Source organism: Octopus bimaculoides, chromosome 8 (genome assembly GCF_046866305.1).
Source record: "Octopus bimaculoides isolate indiv1 chromosome 8, ASM4686630v1, whole genome shotgun sequence".
Lineage (NCBI taxonomy): Eukaryota > Metazoa > Mollusca > Cephalopoda > Octopoda > Octopodidae > Octopus > Octopus bimaculoides.
The window spans coordinates 6447310-6470326 of NC_142935.1; the positions used below are offsets into that span (position 1 = coordinate 6447310).

General features: G+C 40.6%; 2 protein-coding genes across 3 annotated transcripts in view; one reads left to right on the forward strand and one right to left on the reverse strand.

Moving 5' to 3' along the window:
• Positions 1–2682: 2682 nt before the first annotated feature.
• Positions 2683–9792, reverse strand: LOC106878894 (uncharacterized). The gene is made up of 2 exons (XM_014928238.3): positions 8399–9792; positions 2683–4149 (listed from the first exon to the last, which is right to left on the reverse strand). Exons 1-2 carry the CDS (start codon positions 9016–9018, stop codon positions 3924–3926), a joined length of 846 nt encoding a protein of 281 aa, XP_014783724.1. The 5' UTR covers positions 9019–9792; the 3' UTR covers positions 2683–3923.
• Positions 9793–12618: 2826 nt separating this feature from the next.
• LOC149134299 (uncharacterized) overlaps positions 12619–23017 on the forward strand; it is a 31226-nt gene continuing 20827 nt past the window's right edge. For both annotated transcript variants that reach the window (XM_089355940.1, XM_089355941.1), the window contains exon 1: positions 12619–13634. In XM_089355940.1, the coding sequence (XP_089212066.1) occupies positions 12642–13634 (993 nt within the window). In that variant the 5' untranslated portion in view covers positions 12619–12641. The remainder of the gene's footprint in view (positions 13635–23017) is intronic.

Sequence of the window (23017 nt, forward strand, 5' to 3'; positions counted from 1 at the left end):
AGTATAATTTCCATAACATGAAGGTAATAAGTACTGATGAAAAAAGTGAAACTGGTTACCATGTTTGCTAATCATCATCATCATCGTCGTTTAACGTCCGCTTTCCATGCTAGCATGGGTTGGACGATTTGACTGAGGACTGGCAAGCCAGAAGGCTGCACCAGGCTCCAATCTGATCTGGTAGAGTGCCTACAGCTGGATGCCCTTCCTAATGCCAACCACTCTGAGAGTGTAGTGAGTGCTTTTACGTGCCACCGGCACGAGGGCCAGTCACACGGTACTGGCAATGGCAAGGCTCAAAAAGGTGTTTTTTACGTGCCACCTGCACGGGAGCCAGTCCAGCAGAACTGGCAACGATCTCGCTCGAATGATTTTCTAATGTGCCACCAGCACAAGTGCTACAAGGCAATGCAGGTAACGATTACGCTCAAATGGTGCTATTTACGAGCCACTAGCACAGAAGCCAAACAGCTGCCCTGGCAATGAACACGCTCAGACAGTGCTGTTAGTGCTCCACTAACATATATATATCATCATCGTTTAACGTCTGCTTTCCATGCTAGCATGGGTTGGACGATTTGACTGAGGACTGGTGAAACCGGATGGCAATACCAGGCTCCAATCTAAATTTGGCAGAGTTTCTACAGCTGGATGCCCTTCCTAATGCCAACCACTCAGAGAGTGTAGTAGGTGCTTTTACGTGTCACCTGCACGAAGGCCAGTCAGGCGACACTGGCAACGGCCACGCTCGAAATGGTGTCTTTTATGTGCCACCCGCACAAGCCAGTCCAGGGGCACTGGCAACGATCTCGCTCGAAAATCCTATGGAAGCCAGTCAGGCGGTACTGGCAACGGCCACGCTCAAAATGGTGCATCTTATGTGCCACCCGCACAAGAGCCAGTCCAGGGGCACTGGCAACGATCTTACTTGGCTTGCCGGGTCTTCTAACGCACAGCACATTTCTAAAGGTCTCGGTCAGTAGTCATCGCCTCGGTGAGGCCCAATGTACGAAGGTCTTCCTGGGCCTACCTCTTCCACGGGTTCCCTCAACTGTTAGGGTGTGACACTTTTTCAGGCAGCTATCCTCATCCATTCTCACCACATGTCCATACCAGCGCAATCGTCTCTCTTGCACACCACAACTGATGCTTCTAATGTTCAGCTTTTCTCTCAAGATACTTACACTCTGACGGGTAGAAAATATGTGCCAAGGTTTCCTATGAATAAATTTGCTTGTATTTTTTAGTAAACAAGTTGAAGTAATCCAATATAATTTGTGTTCTATTAAAGCAAATTATTTTAATACTGTAGTTTTTATAAATGATGAAATGCTATTGTGTTTGTACTGAAAACTGAGGATATTACAATAATAATAATCCTTTCTGCTATAGGCACAAGGCCTGAAATTTAGGGAGAGGGGACTAGCCAATTGACTCCAGTATTTTACAGGTACTTAATTTATTGACCCCTGAAAGGATGAAAGGCAAACTACTGCTAAGCATTTCATCCAGCACACTGCCTTAATAATAATGATGCAGTTATTTATCAATATTTGTCATAACTTACCTACAAAAATGATCCCCTTTTGGAAATTATCCATAATTTATTTCGTCAGTTCAGAATAATTTAATTTAACAATTGCCTTTGTTTTATTTGTCCCTCTAATGTGTAACAGTAATTTTTTTCCCTCACCTTACAGTTTATTTCTCAGTTATATAAACACATGTAGCAAATATCAAAAGTATTTAAAATATTTGATAAACATTTATGTACTACATAGTATGTGTTAGAAAACCTAAATCTAAAATGATTAAAGCATATTTTGAAACTTTTCCCCGTGGAACTTTATAATCAGATGAGTTTCATGGTCTATTGACCATTCATCAGAAGAGCACTCCTTTTGCCCATGAAGAGAATTTAGAGCCTTTGCTATTTATAACAAATACAATCAAGAACTTAGCTATGCTAGGTAGACTATTTTCTATACTATTCATTTGCCAGTGGCTTGAATTATGCCCAACACAGCAAGTGTAATTTTATATGCATACATCTTTCTATCCCATTCAGCCCCACTACCGTACTTGTTTTCAAAGCAAAAGACATTTTAATCCACAGGTCTTTGAAAGCACATTGTGAAGGATCATTTAAACATGATTCACAGCATTACTCAAAGCAAAGCTGTGCAATATCAGTATTTACTTATGAGGTGCTGGGTTGGTCCAGTTCAGTTGTATAAGACCTGCAGACTGGAATGCAGCCTAGAAATGGTTGGTTTTGAACTTCTTAATGGCATAACCATGCCACTACCATTTATAAAATATATTAGCTTTCGATGGAAACTCCTTCATGTACTGTTCTATTTGTTATCTTACCTATTCAAATTGGGATGCCACTTGTATGATGGTCAATAGCTTTGGACCTGATGCTATTCAATCTTTTTTATCACCCATGCTGTTACAAGGTGGCTTAAAAAAGACTCCCAACATATTGCTTCAATTACTGTACAATTTCTCCCATTCAACAGCTTGACAGTTGGGACTGAGCTTACTAGAGATTATAACAGTTTACTTGTGGAAGCACTGAGTACTCTTTTTGTATATCTATAAGCCCTGTTCTCAAATAGAAATATGTAGACACATCACATGAGTAGGTGAGCAAATGAAAGAAAGCAGCACTCAACATTGTTGTAGTTTTATGTATTTAATAACCTGTTGACTTAACTTTAGAGTCATGGATGTAAGAAAACATGCATGTCCTTATACGTCTGGAGTCAGATTGGAGAGAATTTAAGATGGTTTCACAGTGGCAATATTTAGGCCTCCATTGGTCAGTTCAGCTAGTCCACAACAGCAATTCTTGCATTTTTGCTCCCTGCAGTTGATAGGATGGATGTTAGTGTCAATTGGTCCTCTATGAAGAATGGCAATTCAGCAACAGCAGTTACTATTTCATTTGGCAGTATCAGGTTACATATCAATGTGTTGTGCATGGTTGCTTGCTCTAAATACAGATGGATGATAGTACATGGAATAGGAGATAATCTTGCTGGGGATTAACAAGGATCACAACTCTTAAGCAGCTGTGAAATTTCTGAGTTTCCAGTGGCCAACAGATTAAAGCTCATTAACAAGGTGTATCCTTGGAAGTGACTGCAATAGGATGGATACTATATGTAGTTGACAACTGTGAACACCAGATGAGTAAGGAGGAGTCCTGGAGTTAAAATTGGTTACTTAGAGTATTATGTATTTTGCTAAGCCAATTCTGTTTTCCATTACATTTTTGGCACCAAGTCATTTCTATGCATGAGGCTTTTAATAGAATATTTCTATCTTTTCAGTGTTCTTACCAACTAAATTTTTCTGACACTGTTTCAAATTTTCAGTCTCAGCTATGAGAATATCGTTCCTTTTTTTATTTTTATTTTGTCTGTATAACACTGCAATCCATATTTCAACTTTTTTTTTTTATCAATTTCAAAACAATCGTTTCTTTTTTAGTCTATACAATATCAGTAATATTACTATGTTTGTTGCAGTTAAAAGCAACAGACATCATTATTAACATGAGGCACCCGTTATTGAAGTTGAGAGCAGAAACATTAGGGATAGTCACTGAAATGCTGAAAATATCCAGCAAAAATGTGCTAGCTATCTGCATAGTTGAAAAAAAAAATATGGAGATATACTCTGTGACTGACACAGATTTGGTCAGCTTGGGGCTATAGTAAGAGACATTTGCCTGAGGTGCCATGCAGTGAAGCTAAACCTGAACCCAGGTAGTCGGGAAAGAAATTTCTTCACCTTACAGCCATACCCAAGAAAATGCATTCAACCCATGGAAGCATGGAAAGAAAAAAAAAAAAATGAGGATGATGAGACTATTTTAGCACAACAATCTCATAATTTGATAATCTTTGTTATTATTTCAGTTCCTCAGAGATGTCAACTTGTTTAAAAAGCAGATTTAATTTTTCTTCCAAGGATGCCTTCTCAGCTTGTTTTTCAGCTAATGTTATGTTCAATAAATTAAAACTTGCAGGCAATTTTTCATAGACTGACAATTTCATTTGAATTGTGGAAGTTAATCTCTGCAATTTGGATACCTCCTGAGAAGTTTTCCTCAAGTGTCCATGATGTAGATGAGATCTGAAAAATGAATGTGAAGATCATTTATTTTATAAGACAAGAATAAAATCAGTAGTCAAACTAACATGTCTTAATCAAATATACAAAGATACTGTAAATAAAAATTATATCGTGCTGAAACCTTAACCAAAATTTGGTAGACCAAGTTAATATAAATTTACTCAATAAAACTATATACAATTATAAATAAGTGGAACATATCAAAATTATTGCTAATTAGCACTACATGTATGTACACTTATTTAGGGTCTCTGGGCCAGGTCAAAATTGTATTTAGGGTCATGACCAAAAAAGTTTGGGATCAACTGTCTTAAGGTATAGAGGACATTATCAAGCTTATTGAAAATAAGTAAATGAAATTTAGTAATTGCACCAATAGCCTTCAAAAGTTATTTGAAGCAGTATTTCAAGTCCTTTTAATCTATTTATACAAGCAAATAAAACTAAAAGCCACCTGATAACCTATCAATCAGGTGACTCTGCTAGCCAGATTGATTTCATTCTCACCAGAAAACAGGATTCATGCTTGCTCTTAAATACAAAGACCCTCCCTGGTGAAGAATGTACGCCCCAACATAGACTAGTTATTAGTGACTTTAGACTCGAGGCCAGAAGGATGCCAAAAAGTAGACTAATCTGGAAAAGGACTTGGAAGGTTAAGAACCCTTCACATGGTCAGATGTTTAGGGATATCTTTACCGAGAAATTTGAGGAGAGAGCAGAGGAGCTACAGTCCTGTGACACAGAAGGCAGCTGGGAAGTCCTGTAAGACAGCTTGCTGAGTGCCTCAGACCAAATCTGTGGCTGGTGCAATGTCCCTCCCAGACCTAGGGTGACGTGGTGGTGGAACAATACTGTAGATAGGGCCATTAGAGCAAAGAAACAGGCCTGGAAGAGTGGGGGTAGCAGGGGACTGTATCAGATAGCCAAAAGGGAAGCTGGGAGACAGGAAATATATAGCCAAGGAAGTAACGGAAAAGAAGTTTGCCAATGTTCAGCGATGTGAGGAGCAAATAACTGAAGTATTTCGGATTGCAAGACAATGTGTGAGAGAAAACCGTGATGTCATGGGAGAGAAATGTTCCCGTACTCATGATGGTGCCATTGCGTTTAATGATTCTGCAAAGAAAGAGGCTTGGAGATGCCATTATGAAAGACTGCTGAATGTGGAGAATGAATGGGAGGAGGAGGAGGATTGTCTGCCAAAGGTTGACCCAATTGAGGGACCAGCTATCCGAATTGACATTACCCCGGTACTTAAAGCAATTAAGGATATGAAGACAGGGAAAGCACTTGGCACATCAGGAATCACTGCTGGGATGCTTAAAATATCAGGTGGTGTGAGTTATGGTCTTGTCACCCGCATTGTAAATCAGGTAGTTCATGAAGGAGTCATACCCAATGACTGGTGTGGCAGCACCATAGTCAACTGCTACAAGGGTAAAGGTGATGCTCTAGATAGAAATAACTACAGGGGTATCAAATTATTGGATCAGGTGATAAAAGTTACAGAGAGGGTCATAGCCCAACTAATTAGGGAGAGAGTTAGCCTAGATGAGATGCAGTATGGTTTTGTGCCAGGCAGAAGCACCACTGAGGAAACTACAGGAGAAAGCCTTTGACAGGGACCCCAATCTCTTATCTGGTCTATACAGAAACTGGGAATAGACAACAAGCCTTGTACAGGGATGCTATCAGTAAGGTGAGAGTTGGCAACGAGTATAGTGTAGAATTCCAGATAGAAGTAGAGGTTCACCAAGGACCAGTCCTCAGGCCCCTCTTATTCATCATAGTCCTCCAGGCAATAACAGAGGAATTCAAGACAAGCTGCCTCTGGGAGCTCCTCTATGCTGATGACTTTGCTGTAATAGCCAAGTCAATGCTAGAACTAGAGACAAAGGACCTTAGGGTTAACCTAGCAAAAACCAAAGTCTTAGTAACTAGGAAGGCTGACAAATCACAAACCCCTTCAGGTAGATGGCCCTACTTGATCTGTAGAAAAGGCATAGGTAGAAACTCCATACAATGTACCTGGTGCAAGCTATGGATACATAAAAGGTGCAACAATATCAAAGGAAGGCTAACTGGGAAGATAGTTTTTGTGTATGACAGATGCATAGGGGCAATAAACACTGAAAATGTACAGCAAACAGATTCCATCACTGTGAGGGAAAAAAACTGGAAGTAGTTGATAGCTTCTGCTACCTAGGCGACAAAGTCTGTAGTTGGGGTGGTTGCTCTGAGAGTGTAGCAGCTAGAATGAATAAGAATAGCTTGGGCAAAGTTCAGGGAGCTCCTACCTCTGCTGGCAACTGAGGGTCTCTTGCTCAGGATGAAAGGTAGACTGTATCATGCAAGTGTGCAAACAGCCATGCTACATGGCAGTGAAACATGGGTCGTGACTGCTGAGGATATGTGTAGGCGTGAGGGAAATGAAGCTAGTATGATCTGCTGGATGTGTAATGTCAGTGTGCATACGCGACAGAGTGTAAGCACCTTGAGAGAAATGTTGGACATAAGAAGCATCAAATGTAGTGAGAAGAGAGATGACTGTGCTGGTATGGTCATGTGTTACATATGGATGAGGGCAGCTGCGTGAGGAAGTGCCACTCCCCAACTGTGGAAGGAACCTGTAGAAGAGGTAGACCCAGGAAGACATGGGATGAGGTGGTGAAGCATGACCTTTGAACTTAGGAGATATGCTGTGATTGAGAAGACCCAGCAACTAAAGTGAGATTGCAGCCATGGTTGATGCTAGTGTCATTTGATCAAATCACTTAAACGCATCTTTAGAATGAGATAACCATCTTCCATATGATTTTTACTATCAAATAGAAACAGGAGCCCTATTTATTTAATTTAATATACCATGACAGGCCCATTTAAGAGTACCCTTAATGTGTCGGGCAATATGATATGCTCAAGAAGACCTGTTGAGTCAAGTAAAACCAAAATCGTAGCTGTGGCCAGTGGCCCCTGACTGGCTCCCTTGCCAGTAGCACGTAAAAAGCACTATCTAAATGTGATTGATGCCAGGCTCGTCTGACTGACTCCTGTGCCAGTGGCACGTAAAAAGCACCCACTACACTCTTGGAGTGGTTGGTGTTAGGAAGGGCATCCAGCTGTAGAAACCTTGCCAGATCAGATTGGAACCTGGTGCAGCCGCTGGCTCTCCAGACCTCAGTCAAAGCGTCCAACCCATGCCAGCATGGAAAACGGATGTTAAACGATGATGATGTTGCAAACACTGTTTCTCTGATGATATTTGTTTACAACTAGCACCCAAAGTGAAAACAAGTAGATACAAATACATATATATATATATATACCCTCAGGCCTTCAAAGCAGGCTATCCACATGCTAGAAATAGCAGCCAAATCTCACAAGACTGCGATAACATAATGTAATCTACCTACTCAGTTTTTTGCAAAGATTTCTTTCAGAGTAATTTCCCAGAATAATATGACAAAGTAATTCATGTGAAATTAAAGTTTTTTTTTGTTTTTTAACTTCTTTTAAAACTTTTTTTCGAATTTTTTCCATCAATCTACGTGGGAAAATACGGAGATTAAGAATATGAAAAACATAAATTTAAATTTATTTTTTTCAGAATCGTAATCTTCGTATTCCGCAGAAGACAAAAAATTTCCGGAAAAAGTGAGAAATGAAGGGTGGGGGAATTTAAATTTTGAAAGGTCATACATCGGCTTGAAAGAAATGAAGCGAGTATGATCCGCTGGATGTATAATGTCAGTGTGTATATATGACAGAGTGTGAATGCCCTGAGAGAAAAGTTGGATGGAAGCAGCATCAAATGTAGTGTGCAAGAGGGACGACTATGGTGATGTGTTGAGTATGAAGACAGTTGTTCTTATTAAATGTGGAGAAAGGCTTATTTTCGAGGAAATGGAACGTGTATAAAACATGGTTTGCTTGAAATACCGAAACGAAATATTGTTTACAAGAGAGGTTGACTCCAACATCATTAATATATATTAAAATATTTTAAATCCCCCATACTGAACGATTACCATGGTTTTAATTAAATACTTTATTTCATTCAATTTGCCATAAAGGCATTTAATTAAATACTTATTTACTCACCTCCTCTCGTAATATACATACTTCGCTCGAAAATAAGCTGTGATTTTTAATATTTAGTTTTCAAACTTGCAAGTGCAGAGTTAGAACTTTCAATCGTAATTAGTTTTGTACATAATTTTGTAAGAAAACAAAAAATAATTCATACTTAACGCCTGTTTGAGTTAATTTCTTGTTCTCTTGGTTAAACCGATTTTTATAGGAATTGTTCTTTGACGCATAATATTTACTCATTTTCATCTCTTCTTCTAATTTCGAAGAGGTCATTCTTTGACGTAAACAGTCAGTTGTTTCTATGAGTTGTTCGTTATCAATTTGGCCACTGCTGGAGGAATTCAAGTCGAAAAGGCTTTGCTTGTGAGCGATGCAATCATTCTTCAACAGAGCAACTTTTTGGTGCAAATACATTAATGCCATTATATAACAATTGTCACTGAAATTATCATTAATTTGATTCGAAAACAGTTTCTGGGCAAGTGTGGTCAATGTTTTCAGATTACTGAAGCCAGACGTATTTAGTTGAGAAGGAACAACGCCAAGATATTCTGTGGCTATTTTGTAATACAACATTTCTTGTCGGTACTCGAGGATTTTGTCATTTAAATCGGATAATCTTAACGCATCGTTCTTCTTTGAAATTTTGTTTATACACATCAGCTGCTTCAGTACACACAAACTTCGGTTATTAGCTTCATACAGATAATCCCCTTTTCCTAATATTTCTTGAAGCCATTCTTCAATTTCAAACGAATCTCCAACATCCGACATGATTAATTGCAATCAAAATTTAAATCCCGCGCCGTTGCAAGTGCGCATGACAGGAATTACGTCATCGACATCAGGTGCGCGTGCTGGTAATTCAGAACTGGAATCTGAGGTTAGTGCCAACATTCTAGCCTAGAGTCTAACTTTTTTTTATATTTAAAGGCAAATTATAAATATGATGGGGCAAAGTTTCAGGCTGGATCTTTCTGAATTGACGGGCACCACTTTTTATTTATGTTTTATTTAATGTGTTTTCTGGAGGCGCAATGGCCCAGTGGTTAGGGCAGCGCACTCGCGGTCATAGGATCGCGGTTTCGATTCCCAGACCGGGCGTTGTGAGTGTTTATTGAGCGAAAACACCTATATATACAGGGTGCTGTGAATTAATTGCTGTCTAAATTACGCAAAAATGAAAATAGCACTGACATCTCATTTTAACTGATATATTTACCAAAATTACATAAAAATATCTTGAAATACTAAAGAATACATTTGTAAAAGTTTGATAGTTGTCATAGAGACTTTAGTCTCTCTCTATCACCTTTTAACAGCATTATAAATGAAGAGACATCGGAACAATTAACAACATAATAAAAAGGTTTTATTTATGATGATGCTTGGTTTCACAATTCCTGTCATTCTACTGAGCCGCCGCTGATTAAATTGTAGGTTTGGTAATGGAAGGTTAAGGTCTTCCTTGATGCCTGCCAGAGAACAGTGTAAAAGGGCTTCGTGGAGGAGCGAGGTGTTGTTACGTAGAAGGTCTGAGCTCAACTCACCGAGATAATGAAAGTAACTGCTTAAGTACGAGTTTTACTACGCATGCGCAACTCGAGGGGCTTCCGGTGGTGAAGTCCCCTGCGCATGCGCAGAATAGTACTTCCTCAATGGCAGCTATAATTTTGCGCCACTACACATTTATTCTATAAAATCGCCATTAGCTTCAACCAAGCCTCAAGAAGACTTCGGAATCTCCTGCGACTCTTCTGGACGGTCTCCTCGTTCAAGTTGGAGAATGTTGCTATAATCCTTGCCTTCAGGTCAACATTGGTATTACAAGGAATTTTGTTGATTCCACGTCCAACTGTTCCCCATACATAGTAACCCAGGGTGTTGCAATCTCTGGAGTTTTTAAAGGGTGATGTGGTCTGGCCACATTTTAGGGGCGATGTGGTCGGAGAAACTGTCTGGCAACTATGATTAGGTTCTCCTGCTTGTGTGGAGGGTGAAGGGTCCTGTTGCTACCCACTTGACCCAGATCAGCACTACCTCCTCCGGGCACTCGATGTAGCTTCTGAGGCCGTGTTGGAAGATGAATGGAGGCATTACGTCGCCATCACTAGTGATTACTCCAGACACCATGATGTTCACTGGAGGCTTGATTTTTATCACTCTCGGTACGTTTTGGTGACACGGTTGGGGACAAACCAACGGTATTTCTATGTGTTAACCATCTAATCCTGGCAGGATTTTTTCTCGTCTGATAAAAACCAATGCTTCTTCAGTTGGAGAAAATACTTGAGTTTGTTCAGAATCTTCGTAGCGCGGTCTTTCCTCTTTTCCTTGATGTTTGGGTTAAAAATTCGCTCTTTCTCATCTTGTATGAAGAATACCGAATGTTTTCATGCACTACCTGCTTGAGTAGAGACTGAGATACTCTCATGACTCTGGCGATGGACCTGTTTGATTTGGAGGGATCGTTTTCAATCATGGCATGGATATGACTAACAAATTCGGGATTTCTTTTCTGATCAGAACCATCAGCGTGAGATTACCGATCTGCTGTACCTTCGTAATCACCTTTAGACTCATCCAACTTTTTCCGAATCCTCTGCACTGTCTTCAGATTGACACGCAAGCACTCTGAAATATTCGTATTGGAGCTTCCGGCGCGAATGCCAAAGAGTACAGCATTTCGTTTCCAAATTACTCGCAGAGTAAATTGCACCATGGGGCTGTTTTTCTCACACACGATACCCAACTGGCCCTACCATACTGTGTAGTTGGCAAAATAAAAAAACAAACAATGCTCATGCGTGAAATTAAAAATATCGAATCGCGACAATTTACCCACCGTATCACATATATATTTACTAGCAGAGATACCCGGCGTTGCCCGTGTTACATGCAATTGAAGAATGAGACTTTTCTGTTATATTTTCTGTAAGGAACTGGAATACATATGATTCGAATTTCATCAAAATTATACATGAGGGTTCTTTCCCTTTTTACACACCCTAAAAAATTCTAATCATGAGACATGTATCCCATACTATTGATCTTTATGCGCATATTCCAAAATTTCAGTCTTCTGGAACCTGTAAGTTAAACATTTTTTTTGACTAAAACACAACCGGGACCCTAAGTAAGGCAAGTATAAAATTTGAATGAAATTGGTTGCGTAGTTCTCGAGATTTAGGGATTCACACAGACATAGACAGACAGACAGACAGACAGACAGACAGACAGACAGACACACATTCTCATTTTTATATATATAGAGATGTACATATATAAACATATAGTTCATATTTATATAAAAGAATAAAAGGAAAATGGAGATTGCTCAGTCATTAATTGTTTATTAACTGCAAATTAATCCCTTATAGATATATATAAACACACGCATACAGAATCACACACACACACATATGTACATATACACGATGATATGTATATACACACACATCACATACGTATTCTTTCATCTTCTTTGGCAACTTCAAAAAACGAATGAGTGCATATTGATTATTCTTGTAACATCAACATAAACGATTATATTGTTGACAAAGTTTAACAGATGTATGATGCAATGGTAAATATACCCATTTGCTATCACTTAGGCACTTTTTCATTGAAGTCTATGCAATAGAGGTGTGTTAATTGTCGTTCAAGAAGATATTATTAAGTGTTGATAGGAAAACTAAATACAGAGAACACTTCCGCCCATGTTTATCGAATTATAATAAGGAAGAAAATATTAACTTCTTTTACAAGAAAATGTCATTCATTTACAGAAAGTCACACATGCACGTGCGCACACAAACAGAGGCCACTGGAAGCTATATATTTAGTTGTCAATTCTGTTATATCATAGTGGAAAGAACGTATATACTAACGCCTGCTAAATTTTATTTCCATTTGCAGAAAGAAGATATTTCATAACAATTAAGAGCTCAACATTACCTTCATAATCTAACAGTCTAACATCTACTTATAGGAGAAAATAATTTTCTTATATGTTGAGTCTAAAATTAATATTTGAATTCATTAAAGGAAGCATATCGGAATCAAATTTTGCCTCAATACCTTTGATAATTACATTATTTCAATTGGTTTCAGTTTAACGGGAAGAGTCACACATGTGGTCTCCTTTATATATACATATACAATAATCCTTTGAGATCTCAGAAACTTTTTCTGAATCTCCCTGATTCTTTTAATGTGTTTGTTCCCTGGTATTAACTTGATATTAATTAATATCTAATTTTTTACCCTACTATTTTAATTTTATAAATATATATATATACATACACACAGATATACGTTAAGCCACTTAGAAAGACTATTCAAGACATTAAGAAATAAAGCGTGCGTCTTCTTTTCTACCGGTTTCAGTTGCCGATATGTCATCTCTTTTTGAAGTTGACGGAACTGGAGAAAATATGAAAACAAATGAAACACGGTTCATGAAATTGCTAGAATTTCATCGGAAAATTAATATTATTACGAAATCACTGATAAATGTCCCATCACTGAAATCACTCAAATTTAAAACAATCTGTTTTTATTGCGTTTATCTAGTGTATTGTATATATTTGATTGTAAGACCCATTCGTGACATAGCGCACTTAATACGTCAGAATAATAGCAATACTGATGAAATATTTGCAAATATTTACAAAATATTTGCCCAGTGTTTCTTTTCTCTCTATTGTTTGACGAAAATGTTCAGCGAATCTAAAGACGAGCAAATAATTGAAGCATTCAGTGGACTGACGGTCCAAGAAGACGATAGAAAATTCTATAATTCTACATTCATATTTTCCCATAAATCCCTCTATTTTATTATAATGATACCTACCATGCATTACTTTATTATGGAACACGTGTTCGCGCTTTCCAAAGAGATTTTTCGGAGTTCCTTAACATTTCCAATGCCCATTAACAATCCATATGACATACCAATTATAACAATACAGATTTTAATTAATAGCATCTCATTTACGTCAGCGTTATTTGATTACTATATGAACTATGCAATAACGTCTGCACTAACTTATGAATTTAACAAAGTAACGACTGACGCCCGACGAAATGTAGAAGAAAAGCGATCAGCTAATAAATATTTAATTAGGAAACATAAAGAGATTACAGAAATATGTAACGCACATGATACTCTGAGTACTATACTGAAATTAGTAAATGAATCATTACAATTATGCACGGGATATATCGTAATTGGTAGTATTGCAGGATGTTGTATTGCAACTTACGGAATTATAAATGATTCATTTAGTAAGGCATTCGATATTTACATTTATGCTACAATTCTTGTGGCTGCTAGCCTACTGGCTTTGATGATAATGGTTTGGAGAGGTGTTCGTTTAAACAAATCCGTAAGTTATATATTATATTTCTATAATTCTCACATTTCATTATATCTATAATTCTCACATTTTGATAATAATTATTACATCATAAAAGCTGATAAATTGACAGACACCTGAAAGGTACGATAGAATATAACGCTTCATTTCTCTAATCTGTTATTTTATTCCACCAACGCCCACCTTATTAATTATGTCTCTAGGTTGTATTAATAAAATACGCTTGAAATACTTGACAAAAATTAATCTCCCTCATTTGTCTTTTCCTGCTTCTGTTTTTCTTTTCTCAACCAGTCTCCCACTTTCTCCACTCTTTCCTTGAGACATTGCAACAATATCTCGTAAGATGTGTTGTGAATAAGTCACACTAAATTTCGGTTCTGCCAGGATTGCAGGCAAATTTAGGTGAGGAATGCTATTCGTATAGACATACTGTCGCACGATCTCAATGATTATTTCATGAATAGTCAAACAGGCTGCAGTATCAAAATCAATCTTCGAGGTTTCAAATCACCCTAACGCAAACTATTACATTTGTTATTATCTATTGTTTTTATTTTTTTTCTATACAGTTTCAAGAAGGTGGAGGAAAACTTATGGTTGCAGAAGGGGATTACTTCAGTGAACTTATTTAAGGTTTTAGGTTCAAAAGACCTGAGTATCGCAAGGGATTCCCTAATACATAATGAACATTTACTAATATTTGCCTTAAATTAGGGGGCTCTCGATATAATAGACCATTCAAGAGAGTACTTTATATTCTTCTTCTTGATATAAAGTTCTATACTTCCCTCGGGTATATTTTATAATTTAAAAACAGCAGACGGGCTCTGTTTAGGTACAATCGTGGTGTATAAATGCACTGTCAGGGACGAGAACAAACTAGATAAGTTTTATATAGGAAGCACGAAGGACTTTAAGGTTAGATATAGAGCGCATATGAGTTCGTTTTCAAATGAAAAATACTGTAACTCTACTACACTCGCCTCTTATTTGCATGACCTCAAGAAGAAGAATATAAAGTACTCTCTTGAATGGTCGATTATATCGAGAGCCCCCTACTTTAAGGCAAATATTAGTAAATGTTCATTATGTATTAGGGAATCCCTTGCGATACTCAGGTCTTTTGGACCAAAAACCTTAAATAAGTTCACCGAAGTAATCTCCTTCTGCAACCATAAGTTTCCTTCCACCTTCTTGAGACTTTATAGAAATAAAAATAAATATAAAAACAATAGATAGTAACAAGTATAATAGTTTACGTTAGGGAGATTTGAAACCTGGAAGATTGAGTTAGATACTGCAGCCTGTTTGACTATTCTAAAATAGCACCTTTTCCCCCCATTATTTGCATAGGCTTGTGTAAGGCTGGTCCATATTGACTATATAAACTTGCTCTTATATACTAAAAAAAAAAAACAAAAAAACAATTCTTCGTTGATGTTTGTTGCATTGCTAGTGGAACATTTTTGAATTTTTCTGTGTCATTGTGTTAACTTATCTGTGAATTTTTGGAAAAAAAGATAATTTGTTGCAGTTGGTGAAACCAGAAACGGTTTCCCAGTGTAGGGAAGCCTACACGATGACGGGGAGAAGTAATATATATGTTCCTGAAGTGGAAGAGGTGAGTGACGATAAACAGCGGCCAGCAATGGCAGAAGTATGTGAGGAGGAGCAACTGAAGGATCAACCAGCAATGGAAAAGAAGAATATGGAAGCGGAAAGCTTAAAAAAGGTTCAGGAAAAGGAAAAGGAAAGACCAAAAAAGAAGCTGGATTTTGCAGCGGTCGCAGGAGAGAAAAAAAGAAAAATAGACTTCAACAATGCTGAAAAGCATAAAGAGATGATGAAAAGGGAGGGGCACGGCGTTATTGCAACCTCTCCCCAAAGTTTCTTAGAAGACATCCAAAAAAAAAAACAAAAAAAACTATAATCTTCAAAACTTTCAATATAAAAGAAAAGAAAATTGAATATGTTTCGGAAGCAGATTTAAAAAAAAAATTACATTTATCACTAGAGGCAAAAGTTATGCGACGGTAGAGGTGAGAATGGAGTCGGAGGAAGCTGCTCGGCTCCATTCAATAGAACCTCTAGAAAGAGAAAAAGTAGTTCTCCTACCATTGTATATGGGTAGGAGACCGTCACAAATCACCATAAACAACATCCCCCCTGAGGTGGACCTGGAGTGGCTTGTCGCCGCCACAACAATGGGCCTGGAGGAAAAAATCTCCATACTGGATGCAACAGTGATTGAACCACGACTGAGGTACGGCCAGGCCCTGAAAATAATCATTGAGGCTGAACAAGCCACTCTAGAGGACATAATTGAAAGTTTCGAGGTTGGCGGGACACGTCTGGTCGTGTCGGTAGAAGGCCGCAAACCTCGTTGCTTTCAATGTGGGAATAAAGGCCACCTCAGGGCGAACTGCCAACAGAAGATGGAGGAGAAAAAGAAAGCAACCCAGGTGGAAATGGAAGGAGAAAAAAAATGGAGGACTCAGAAACTGAGAAGAAACAAGAAGAAGCAAAAACAAAAAAAGATTATGAAACGCCAGTGCCAGTGGAAAAAGTTGGAGAGGGTTGAACTACTGTGTCCAACAAAATAAAATTAAAACAACCCTCCCCAACAGAAGACAAGCAAACAGAAAAAAAAAAAACAAAAGACAGATTAGACAGTTGCTACATGGTGGTTCGAACCTCAAATAGAGAGCTGATGAATCACCTGGCAACAATTGACAAAGGAAGGATGCGGAAAATTGAAGCCAAAAATGGCAAAGCAATTTACAAAACTTCCAGGAAAATCTTTAATATTTTTTACAATAATTATAGAAAAGACATTGGGGCCCCGAGACTGGACTACACCCCAACCATATCGGAGAATTTTTTACCTCCGACTCCACAGGCCTCAGAGGAAGTGGAAAAGGCAGGGGTTTCCCCCCCCCCCCCGCCTGACACTGATTAAGGTTAGACATTTATGGCTATTCATATTGGATGTATAAATGTACGCGGCCTGTCGTCGAGTTGGAAGCAAGGGCGCTTCCTAAATGACATCAGGTCGCGGAATTTGGATGTAATTGCTGCCACAGAAACCCGGATAAGCGGGCCAAGAGATATGCTCCCCTTCTTGAACGGCTATGAGAGATACGTCTCTCCATGTCGGGCGGGAGGCGGGGGTGGGGTGTTGGTCTTAATAAAAAGAAACCGGGTCCCTGAGGTAAAGTCTGTTTTTATTGATCCAGAAGGCAGGCTGGTCGTCCTGGATTTGACATTCAGTTGTGGTAAGACAGTCAGGTTGGTCGCAATTTATGCACCCAATTCAACTGGTTCTCAGAGTCGATATTTCCGTGATCTCGGGAAATTTCTTTCGACGTCGCATTCTTTAGTCGTGTTAGGTGACTTCAACACAATTGACGATGCGCGTGTTGATTGTGTTGGCTCGCAGACAGATAGAACAGCAAATCCTGGCTTTCGGGACCTGCTCAGCCACTTTCAGCTGATAGACCCGTATAGACTGGAACACCCAAACGCTCCACAGTGGACGTGGTCAAATAGCGATGGGTCTTATCTAGATAGGATATTGATAAGAAAAGTAGATAAAGACATAGTTAAGTGTCCACAGTTTTACCTAGTCAGCTACAGTGACCCACAAGATGGTCACAAACGAGCTGACTGTAGATAAGATGTATAGACAGGGATCTGGCTACTGGAAACTCAATAAGTCCTTATTGGCGAACGAGGAGTACAGAAAGCGGATCAAGTTAATTATTCAAAGGGCACTTATAGGTGTCATCATTAATAATAAATGGTGGTACGCCCTTAAGCAAGCCATAAAGTACGATTCAATTAGATTTAGTATAGGCATAGCTAAGAAGGAACATAGTATAGGAGATGGCCTAGCTTAGGAGTTAGATAAAGCCATGGAGAATGGTAATGCGGACCAAGTGAAGGCCAAGAGACTGGAATTAAACCAGCACCTCGAAAGCCAACACGTGGGAAGTATTATCAGAGTAAAAATTCGTGCAATGGGTTGCGAAGGAATCAAAGCTGCCGGATGGGCCCGAGTGGTGGAGGCTCAACGGAGTAATGGCTCCATCATTCGGTCTGTGGCGATCCTGCAGGGCGTATTGGTAGACGATCCCGAGGAGATGTGTGAGGCCTTTCAGGAGCACTTCGCTCGGCTTTTCGGGGGTGATGGCGAGCCGCGTGGTAGGGAAGACCTCGAGAGCTTCCTTGCCAGGCTGCCACGCCTCTCGGGGCCGAATGCGGAGGCTTGTGATGGACCGATCACGACTGAGGAGATAATCGAGGCGTTGGCGAACTGTGGGAGGGGCAAATCGCCGGGACTCGATGGCCTACCCTATGAATTATATAAAAGTATGCCAGACTGCTCGGACACCTGTTGGCTTGTGTGTACACGAACTGGCAACAGAATGGGTTTATTCCCAGATCTGTGCACTGGGGAGTGGTGACACTAGTCAGGAAGGACCCAAGCAAGGGGGATTGTTTAGATAACTTTAGGCCCATCACTCTGTTAAATACAGAAGTGAAGATTTTGGCCAAGGTACTAGCGAAAAGGTTGGCGCGTGTCGCGGATGGTGTGATCGGGGTGGCACAGACATGTGCCATCCCGGGTTGGACCATCCAGGATAATTTCCATCTTATACGCTATACCATAGAGAGGTTTGGGGCTAAGACTGGCAGAGGGGGGGGGCTTTGGTTCATTTAGACCAAGCTAAGTCTTTCGATAGGGTCGACCATCGATACCTGGTGAGTGTTCTTGTGGGGTTTGGCTTGCGCCTCGGTTTCCTCAGATGGATCATTCACTCGTACCATATCATTCACTCGTACCATATCATTCACTCGTACCATGCATCAAGCATTCGGTGCGTCAAGGGTGTCCACTCTCTCCGCTTTTGTACGTGGTGGCTCTCGAGCCGCTGCTGAGAAAGCTGAGAGAGATCCCGAGAGCGCCGGGCTTGGGGGAGTTTGTTACAGCGTATGCGGACGACATCACCATCAGCGTGACCTCAACGACACGCTTGCGTAAAGTAGGCGAGGTTGTTGAGGAGTACGAGACGGTGGCAGGAGCAAAGATTAATCGGGATAAGTCAGTCGGCTTGCAACTCGGTACCTGGAGGGGCAAGTCGATGCCTTCGGATAGCGTCGTAGGACGCTGGACGGAGGGACCGGTTAAGTTGCTGGGGGTTTGGTTCGGTCCAGACCTCCAGCTGGAGAAGAACTGGGCAGAGGTATCGAGCAAGATAGCCACCATAGCCAAGAGATGGTCTTGGCGAAGGCTATCCTTGAAAGAGAGGGCGGAGGTAGCCAATGTGTTTATCGCATCGGTTATTACCTACCTCCTGACCGTCGTTCCTTGCCCTGATTCGTGGTTGACCAAGTTGGAAAGACAGATCGTTCACTTTTTGTGGAGGGGCTCGAAGCCACTTGTGAGACGCTCTATCTGTTGTCATAAACCGTTAAAAGGAGGTTTAGGGATGCCTTGGCTGATGATGCGCAAGCATGCGTTGAGGTTGAGGCATCTTTGGATACTCCTGGATGGTGACCAGGTGTGGACTCCGTTGGCTAGACAAACGTTCCCCAACTTTGCGAGTATGAATGCAAAGGAGGCTTGGTGCTTTCGCAGATCGAGGTTGAATATGTGGTATACGGAGTGTCGTAAGGCACTCCTGCTATTCCGTCGCTCGGGCAACTCCGGCAGCGGGGGTTCTACAGCATTCTTTTATAGAGGGTTAGTAGAGGCAGAATGTGACGATGGCCTGGGAACGACCCTGGGTCTCGGATTTATCGAACTCGACAGCCTGTTCTTCCGTACATTCGGGTTGAAGTCATTGGATAATTTCCAAATGTCTTTGACCTGGCAATGCTACAGAGGAGCCTTGCCCGTTCGCGATAAACTTGCAAGACACGGAATGCAGACATCTCCGACCTATTCAAGATGCGGGCAGGATAGGGATACCGTCCTGCACGCTTTTGTACGGTGTCCGGAGATTTCTGAGATGTGGGTTTACGTGGAACACCTAGTGTAAAGTGAGGGAAGAGTACAGTTGTCGGCCGAGTCAATCATAAAAATTGACCCGCCTAGTTTGTTATCAAACGAAGGTAAGAAATGTTTCCTTATTACAATAGCAGTAGCGAAAGAGGTAGTGTGGAAGACTAGAACGGAAGGAATCAAGACATGCACTTTTATCTCCAGCCAAAATATGGTAAAATATTTTTCTTTTCATTTGAAAAGAAAGATGCGGCTGGAGAGAAAGTGCTTGTCGGAGAAAGTGTTTCGATCTAGATGGAAGCATGTCGCACGAGAGTTGCGAGTGAAAGAGAGCAATTGAATACGCCATAAGTGTCTTCAAAAGTGTCAGTGGTGGGATGGGGCTCGTGGGGTCGGAGCGAAACCCAGTCCCCCACTTCATTGTTTTATGTTGGTTTTTGTTTTTGTATACCATTCGATTTAAACCGATTTTCATTGTAATTTTTAATTGCTAAATTTTTATTTTACGTCGATTTTATTGTGTAACCATATTTTTATTTGACCCCCCAAATCAGATGTATTGTCCCTTCTATGTTTCGCCCCTTGTGGGTAATAAAGAGATTGCAGGTCTTGACATTTGTGTGTAAGTTTACCCTGATAGTAGTCATGTTTTGAAGGAGCGTGCGAGTAGAAATACGTTGTAGGAATTTGTTGAGGAACTGTTATTATATTGTTGCAGTTTTATTTGAATTGTTTTGTTGTTGAAAGCCGTTGCTGAGGTGGTTTAATATGACTACCAGCTACGCAGCTGCAGCTAGCAGCGGCCGGCCGACCAGCGACATGGGAATGAGAGAGGTGAAGGTGGAAATGGAAAATTTGAAGAAACATTTCAAATATTTGAAGAAGGGAGACTGTTTGCGGGTTGAGCCACCCAAAGAAGTGATGGAAGAAGCAGCAAAGAAAATTATCACATATAAAACTTTAAGAATTGGATCCAAGAAAATAGAAATTGCGGACACTGAAATGATCGAGAAGTGTCTGAAGGAAATCCCAGAGGAAGTTGTGCTGTTTATGAGAGGGAAGAAATACGGAACGATGAAGGTGTATTTCAAGACGGAGCAAAGAGCTAAGAAATACTCTACCATGCCTCTGAGAACGGAAGAGTGGACCCTTTTACCAGTGTATTGCGGTAGAAGGGCGGCGAGAGTGAGGATTGGTAGAGTACCGCTGGAGATAGATATGGAATGGTTGGTAGCAGCGGTATATAAATGCAAAGACAAGGTGGATATCATTAAACTGGAGAGGTCAAGAGAAATCGAATGGTGGGGTTTTGGGGTAGAAATTCTGGCCCGCATTACCCTACCGGACCTGCACAACATTGCTGAGGAATTAGTGCTTCCCGATGACACTCGTTTACGGATCGTGGTGGAGGGAAGGCAACCCGTATGCTACAAATGCAGAAGTAGAGGACACATGCAAGCGGTGTGTCCTCGCAGAGAAATAATCGTAGAAGAAGACGAAGTAGAAGAAACAGAGGTCTGTGAGGAGGAAATGGTGCAGACCGAACAGGAAGAGGAAGAAAAGCAGGAAGAGACTGAGGACCATGGAGAAAAAAACGTATGCGGACTGAATTACCACCAAAGTCCCCAAAAAGAAAGAAAAGGGGAAAGAAAAAAAAGATGATGGAAGATGGAAATGATAGCGAGGAACAGAACGTAACTAAGATTGAAACCCAAGACACAAAGCAGGAAAAACTGATGACAAGACACGAGAGGTGGCTAAACTGGTGGACTGTGTTGATGGAACAGAAGGAAGGATAATCGGAAAGGTAGATTTTAAAAATATTAGAACAATACTTTTCTACAATAAGGATTTAGAAACGGAAAAAACGATAGCCAAGATAAAAGGATTGGTACGACTGAAATTAGAACCCGGAACGTTTGATGATGAAACAAAAGCAATAGTGGTGGAGGAATGGATAGCGACGAAGCTGCGAGAAATGAACAGATTTGATTTCCAACTAAGTGGATTATATGTGGGCTACAACACTTTGCCAAGCGTCGTAACGGCGGAGGAACTAAAACTATACTTAATCATAAAAGAATCATAAAAAGAAAAAAAAATGAAGAACTGTATAAGAAAACTGTTAAATGAAACTGCGAGCTTTGGGAGACGCGTAAGCCATTCCATCATCATATTGTAATTTACTCATTTCATTTCATAATTCGCTTTATGTACCCCACGTTTTGTGTTGTCTGTCCTTGTAATGTCCCCCTTCTTTGTAACGAGGCCTTCGTGCCTATAGTAAAAATATCACTAGTTTGCACTCTATTGTGTTTAGAATACAGTGGTGTTCCCACGAAATGGCCATAGGCATTGCACGTGTTTTTCGTGAAATTGATTTTGCCGATTGATACCTACTGGGTGCTGTATTTGTCTTTTGACCCATGTAGTTTTCAGAACTTTTGGACATGGTGAGCAGAATTAAATTCTACAAGCTTTACCTGCTGGGTGCCTGTATTCACTCTTGTATATACCCAACTGATACGGACTTACCTATTGATGTCTACTGTTTTTAAACTATAAAATATACCCGAGGGAAGTATAGAACTTTGCATTCTAACTCTAAATAGTGTTAAATCATTTTAAAGTTTTGTCATTGATTTTTAAGCGATGGACTACTTTATTGTACCTCACTTCTTTATTTTATTTTATTTTATATCGATTTATATTATATATTTGAAATTTTTAATCGTATTAATTTTAACTTCAACTTGATTCGGAACTTCTATGACGTACCGTTCGTTTTCGCCAGGACGGACGTACGTTCACGCGAAACGAACGACGCACGTACCGTTCGTTTTCGCCAGGACGGACGTACGTTCACGCGAAACGAACGGACGCACGTACAGTTCGTTTTCGCCGGGACGGACGTACGTTCACGCGAAACGAACGGACGCACGTACCGTTCGTTTTCGCCGGGAAGGACGTACGTTCACGCGAAACGAACGGACGCACGTACCGTTCGTTTTCGCCGGGACGGACGTACGTTCACGCAAAAAGAACGGACGCAAGTACCGTTCGTTTTCGCCGGGATGGACGTACGTTCACGCGAAACGAACGGACGCACGTACCGTTCGTTTTCGCCGGGAAGGACGTACGTGCGCGCGGAACGAGCGCACAGCCGTTCGCTTTGTCGCCGAGGGCGTGCGGGTGTGCACGCGGAACAAGCGCGCCGCCGTTCGCATTGTCACCGAGGGCGAGCGTGCTTGCACGCGGAACGAGCGCGCCGCCGTTCACTTGGTCGCCTAGGGCGTGCGTGCGTGCACGCGGAACGAGCGCGCCGCCGTTCGCTTGGTCGCCGAGGGCGTGCGTGCGAGCACGCGGAACGAGCGGACGCTGC

Excerpts from the sequence above, each read along its gene's own strand:
- LOC106878894 (XM_014928238.3), bottom strand. The coding sequence starts at position 9,018 with ATGTCGGATGTTGGAGATTCGTTTGAAATTGAAGAATGGCTTCAAGAA. Across the intron at positions 4,150-8,398 it reads TTAACTCAAACAGGCGTTAA|ATCTCATCTACATCATGGAC; the intron begins GTATGAATTATT and ends TTCATTTTTCAG.